Source organism: Nuphar pumila, chromosome 14 (genome assembly GCF_984573655.1).
Source record: "Nuphar pumila chromosome 14, dmNupPumi1.hap1.1, whole genome shotgun sequence".
NCBI classification, from domain to species: Eukaryota; Viridiplantae; Streptophyta; class Magnoliopsida; order Nymphaeales; family Nymphaeaceae; genus Nuphar; species Nuphar pumila.
The window spans coordinates 82,126,315-82,132,755 of record NC_143262.1 but is presented as its reverse complement, the minus strand read 5'-3'; the positions used below and the strand labels follow the sequence as shown (position 1 = coordinate 82,132,755).

At 38.3% G+C, this 6,441-nt stretch overlaps 1 protein-coding gene across 1 annotated transcript; it reads left to right on the top strand.

Annotated features, from left to right (window-relative positions):
• Positions 1-465: 465 nt before the first annotated feature.
• Positions 466-1,721, top strand: LOC149817122 (uncharacterized). Its single transcript, XM_089987851.1, has 3 exons — positions 466-854; positions 999-1,117; positions 1,524-1,721. The coding sequence occupies exons 1-3, from the start codon at positions 489-491 to the stop codon at positions 1,669-1,671; spliced, it is 633 nt and encodes a 210-aa protein (XP_089843977.1). The 5' UTR covers positions 466-488; the 3' UTR covers positions 1,672-1,721.
• Positions 1,722-6,441: the final 4,720 nt, after the last annotated feature.

Here is a 6,441-nt window from a genome sequence, read left to right as displayed (position 1 = left end):
AAGACTTTTGATAACTATAGACCAAGCCAACTTTAATCTGATCAACTGTATGGGTCCCATTTCTTGAGCCCATTGAACAGCAAGCTGGGGTTCAAACCGGTTCGTGGCCCAACACACTCATACGAATCATGACTGCACCCATGTGAAACCTGTGTCACCAAAATAAGTTTGTCTCAAAAGGGTTAGGGCTAAACAAGTCAATTTGGACTCTGTGGCTGGTCATCCAGCTCAGTCTGTCTCGTGACCACCGTGCAGAAGAAAGCTCCCTCTCCCATCATATATTTTGTCCTCATCTCCCAACTTTACTGTGCTTTATCTCCGTTACCCTCCCCCCCCCCCCTTAAAGCTCTGCTCTACTAAAACACAAGTGTTGGCTTTTCCTCTTCACAGAATCAAACGTATTCCACCACCACCACCTTCACTCTGCTTTCTTTCTTCATCTTCTCACGCTTATTTTCATACCAAACCAAACTAAAAAAGTTCTGAAGATGCCTTCTGAAACCTCAGTTGGTTCTATCTTGAGGCAGTTGAGCAGCAGGGACCCTTGGAGCTCATCAAAGAGGTGGAACAGGAAGTACCCACCTGAGAAGAATCTCAGCCAGATGGAAGGCCTCAACCTCCATGAGAATGGGGTGGTCCTCAGGAAGAGGGTCATGGTGGTCGTAGACTCCTCCACACATGCCAAGCATGCCATGATGTGGGCTCTCACACATGTGACCAACAAGGGGGATGTCCTCACCCTCCTCCAGATCATACCACCAAGCACCTCCAGGGGGGCCCTTGTTACCACTGCTGATAGGACCTCCCATCTTGCCAATAATCTTGGATCTCTCTGCAAGGCATGCAGGCCAGAGGTGTGCCGCGGAGCCCATCGTCTTTGTTTTGTTTTTTTAAACATCTATTGTTAGAGAAATGCACATTGTCAAAACAGGGTTTTTTACCACTTGGGTTGCTCTCTGTTTTTCTCATTTTTTGGCTCTCTGCTTTTTGTTCATCAGGTTGAAGTTGAAGCCCTTGTAATCCAAGGCCCCAGAGTATCAACTGTCATCAGCCAAGTGAAGAAACTTGAAGCCTCTGTTCTTGTTCTGGGCCAGAAGAAGCCTTCACCTCTCAGCTGGTAGCTTCAATACTTGATCTATTGTGTTTCACTGTTTCTAGTTGCATATCTTTTCCACATTTTCTTGTGTTGGTACCACTTTTATTCCCATAGTTTTGGTTTATTGATCACTAAAAAACTCAGATCACTACAGATGACAATCATTCCCCAACCCATAGCTTTCCTAAAGAAGCAACTCAGTTCGAAAATATTTTTACCTATTTATCACCTTCATTGCCACCATTGTGAAAAATGTTCTCCCCTATTAAACATTAGCTGTAGTAATATATCTATTTTCTCTTTTTTGGTATGTTGAAAACGTGCTTTCTTTAGAAAAAAAGATGGTAGTGTTCCTTTTGCAGCATCCGCCCCTTGAGCTATAAGATCTATTGTATGAATTGATTTTCAGGTGGGTTTGTTGTTGCAGCCTGTTTCAGAGCAGCAGAGAGGAGTTTGTGGAGCATTGCATCAAGCATGCTGACTGCTTAACGTTGGCTGTTAGGAAGCAGAGCAAGAGCGTTGGAGGGTATCTCATCAGCACCAGATGGCAGAAGAACTTCTGGCTTTTAGCCTGATCCATGTGACCATGACGGGTTTGTCTCTTTGTATCGACTTGTGCTCTGCTGTAAAACACCTTTGTAACTGTAACAATAAAACTATAAATAGCATTAGCATCTGAAGTGTGGCCTTTCTAGCACTCTCTCTGGATATTTTGATTGATCTCCAAATGGTAAAAGCCAATGAATCATTCAAGTTAAACTAAGGTCTCTATCTATTCACCTCCATCAAATCCATATATCTATTTATGGCTTATCTAAAAAAATATGCCAAGGAATCAGTAACATCCATCAAGAAAAGGAAGAAAGGAAAGAACAAGCACCAGAAAGCAAAAGCGCCAACTAAAGCTCACTAGACACTTTTTCTTTGTGCTGAACAGGGAGTTATCCCCATAAAAGAGGCCAACAACCTCCACGGTAATATTTTTTCTCATCTTTCTGAGTTACACAGCTAACAAAAACTCCCAACAGCTCGCGCAGCTATGCAACAGTTCGCTTAAACTACCTCACCACAACCTGAGGAAGCCTCTTTAAGTCGATTACAAAATATCACTGTGCGGAGGGGATCCTCATTTTCATGCCCTGATGTAAGCCTCTGGGATTTCTTCATTGCTGCATGTTGTTTTCATTTAGGTCTGATCTGATAGATGTGATTTACGTGCTTTAGTTATGATTAAAAACAGTTTTTTTTGGTTGAAAACCCCCACCCCACCTAAAGATCGATTTCCTATCAAATTGAACGCGCTAATGTGCCAGATTTTAGTGAAAAACAACTTTCAACAAAGAAAATTCAAAGGGTATCGGATGGTGAAAGGTCATGTAACATCGTGTGTGCATTTAATGGACTTGTCTCCTTGTATACTATTCTTATGGAAAGCTACACAGCGAGGATCTTCGTGTCCTTACGGCAAGAACAGATCAAGCCAAAAGTGATTCAGCATCCTCACCCTCCTAGGGTGAGGTCCTTGGGACGAAGAAACGAACAACTAAAGATGATTTGTCATGCCTTTTGTTGGAACTTGGTTTATGAGAGATTGGGTTAAATTTGGTCAAAGGTAAGGTTTTAAATGGGTTCTTAAAATACAACACAATAAATGCTCAAGAGATGTTTCCGAAGGAAATATGGCTTAAAATTTGAAGCTTTTTAGAATACAACTAAGCTTTAGACTATTTGCGAAAAATTGGGTCCTTTCTTGCACTAGGTATGACTGATACCGAACCACTTTGAACAATCTCTTAATCTTTTAATTATGATGGGAAGATCTAAGCCCATTTAGGGTATGATTTTTTATGAGTATGAATTTTAAATATAAGTGGGTATAGATCAGAATTATGGATTTCAATAACTCAATTTGAATTCTAATAACATTTAAATATAGATTCATATAGCAATTCAATCAAAGAACGGAACTGTAATTAGATCTAAATCCATATATTTATATAGCAATGGATATGGATCTGGAGTAACCTGATCGGTACCAACTGAATTTTGGCTAATTATGTACTGCTGCAGGATTTTCGACCCTTAATATATAAAAATTTTAAGTTTTTTTAAGACATTTAAAACCATTTGCAGAAAAACTTTCAAACGGGATTTAAAACTTTGGTTCGGTTATACTGAATTTAAAAGGAAATAATATGACAATAAAAAATTTAATTCCTGAAAAAAGAAAATGATTGTCTCTTCAACAGCGTTAGCATCCCGCGTCTGTTTTGCAATTATACTGTAATTCTTCACCTGCAATTATCTGCTCATAAAAAAAGCCAGACTTGTGAAAGCCTTACCGGGTTCATATCAATTCTAAGTAAAAACATAATATTTAACATTTAAGTCACAATGTTTTAGTTTATATATTTTAGAAACCTTATAGATATGACAAAAAAATATGATTATAAAAGGTTAACGCAATAAACAAAAAATTCAGATGTCACGGTAAAATACCATTCAAATGTTAGAGTTCATAAACTTATATGCATATTTTAATAAGAGGAAGGTACATAATTTAAGTATAGTAACACAATAATTAGTGTGAGCAAGTTCATATATTTTGATATTTAAATTTTACTGTGGATACTTACAGATGAAACTGAGACCATATGAAAGTTTATTATGTTATGTGTTTTAATATCCTGTATGACTATATGACTCTGTGACTCTTCAAGAGGCGATTCAATAACCGAGAGAGAAGTTCACCCTTGATCATAAACAAAGATGTATCATAACCTTCCATAGAAGTATGAAAATTATCCACTTAGGATTCATCTATGATATATCTTATCCTGTATCTCCGATGGCTAAAGACGTCGAGTCATTACTACTCGAGGAGCATCTTAACATTTGTATCCATCGGAGTTTGCACCACCTACCCTCTCCAAAGAAGGCCTAGATCAGAATGAGAAACAATAAATTTTTCTTTCTTAGTAAGTGTTTTATTACTGTGTCTACATCTCATGGGCATTCCAGGACTTTAATGACTCGCGTATCCCATTTAGCTAGCCAATGTTTTATGTCATAGTTATATGTTCTCTCTCATTCAGTGAAAGCTCTGTATATATACAAGCTTGCGCGTGTGAAGGTGGATGCTACTTTAGTTATGTGTGTATAGATCTTTTAGTGTTCTTAGCACTTATGAGCATTTTATCTAATTATCATATTTCACATGCATACAACCAAAATATCATAAGTTTCATGCTTTAACATGCCATAAATCACACACTATTTAAATTGAATTATAGAGATTCCTCAAACCTTAACTCCATTTTGAACCGTATTTTTCTCATGCATGCTCATAGCTAATGAAACTCCGCCTGTGTATAACTGTTTAGTTATACACTGCCGATCCCAAGCCCGGATAAAGGAGGAGGGTTGCGGTAGGCCTGTGACAGTCAGCATAAAAACTTTGTCATACCCTATGAATATGAACCAATATGAGAATTTCGTTGGGGCGTTCCCTACTGAGCGACGCGTTGTACTCTATAGGCCCGGAGGCAGTGATAAATGGGCAAGGGTTGCTAGGTCGTCGCCCGGAAGCGACGCGTCACATCGGCGCCCGGATGTGGTGTCAAATAGGCAAGGGTTCCCTCACTTTGTTGGACGGGTGGGGGTAAAGAAGTTAGTCCAAGACCATAAAATTAGGTTAGCCACTTGGAACATAGGATCTTTAACTGGTAATTTGGTAGAGTTAGTAGATGTTATGTGTAGGAGAAAGATTGATATTTTATGTCTACAAGAGACCAAATGGGTAGGTGAGAAAGCAAAAGTGATAGAACCTTGGGGATATAAGATTTGATATACAAGAATAAATAGGAATAGGAATGGAGTAGAGATTGTTATGAGTCGTGAGTTTATAGATAATGTAGTTGAGATCCGTAGGAAGGGTGATAAGATTTTACTTATTCAATTAGTATTAGGTTCAGATATTATTACTATTATTAGTGTTTATGCACCTCAAGTAGGTTTAGATGATTCCATTAAGCGTCAATTTTGGGAAGATTTAGATGAAGTAGTACAAGAGATATCTTATGAAGAAAGACTTTTCATCGGCGGTGACCTTAATGTGCATGTAGGCATTAATAGGGATGGATTTGAGAGTATCCATGGAGGCTATGGTATAGGAGAAAGAAACAAAAGTGGAGAAAGGATTTTAGATTTTGCTTTGTCCTATGATATGATCTTAGCAAACACTTGGTTTAGGAATATGGAGTCTCACCTAGTAACATTTAAAAGTGGGGTTAATACGAGTCAGATATATTTTTTCCTACTTAGAAAGAGAGATAAGGGTTGTTGCATCGATTGTAAGGTTATACCGAGAGAAAGTGTAGCTACACAACATAGAGTCTTAATTTTAGATCTTAGAATTAGACAATGCCGCAAAAGGGATAGACATAGGATCGATCCTAGAATTAAGTGGTGGGCACTGAAAGGAGCTAAACATGGAATGTTTGTAGAGCAGGTAGTTAAGGAAGTTGAGTGGTGTCTCGAGGAGGATTCAGAATCAATGTGGAATAAGATAGCGGGTGGCATGAGAAAGGTAGCTAAGGAGGTATTGGGTGAGTCTAAAGGCGGTGCACCGCTAGGTAAGGATACATCGTGGTGGAACGAGGATGTCAAAATAGCTATTAAGGTTAAAAGAGTGTTATAGAAATCTAAGTAAAAGTCGTGATAATGAGAATTTGGAAAAGTATATGGTAGCAAAGAAGGAAGCTAAAAAAGTAGTTCGAAACGCGAGAGATAAGGTATAATAGGAGGTTTATGACAAGTTGGATACCAAAGAGGGCGAGAAGGATATTTATAGGTTTGCAAAGATGAGAGATAGGAAATCGAGGGATCTGGGTATGATTAGATGTATCAAAGATGAAACGCAAAGGGTTTTAGTCAAAGATGAGGAGATTAAGGAGAGATGGAAAGATTATTTTGATAAGCTATTTAATGAAAGTCATGCTCAAGATCTTGGAGACTTCTCTATTCTTTTTCATGAGATGAATCGTGACTTCATGCGCAAGATTCAAAAAAAAGAAATTGTAGAGACTTTGAAGAAAATGAAATCAAGAAGGGCAGTTGGCCCAGATGGTATACCTATCGAGGCTTGGAAATGCTTGGGAGAGAAAGGTTTAGAATGGTTGACAAATCTTTTTAACAAGATTTGGCGGATAAATAAGATGCCTAATGAGTGGAGGAAGAGTACTTTGGTGCCTTTATATAAGAATAAGGGTGATATACAAGATTGTACAAACTATCGTGGTATAAAACTCATGAGTCATACTATGAAACTTTGGTAGAGGGTGATT

Coding starts and splice junctions, on each gene's coding strand:
- LOC149817122 (XM_089987851.1), top strand. CDS start 489: ATGCCTTCTGAAACCTCAGTTGGTTCTATCTTGAGGCAGTTGAGCAGC. Junction 855..998: donor GCAAGGCATGCAGGCCAGAG/GTGTGCCGCGGA, acceptor TTTGTTCATCAG/GTTGAAGTTGAAGCCCTTGT. Junction 1,118..1,523: donor AAGCCTTCACCTCTCAGCTG/GTAGCTTCAATA, acceptor TTGTTGTTGCAG/CCTGTTTCAGAGCAGCAGAG.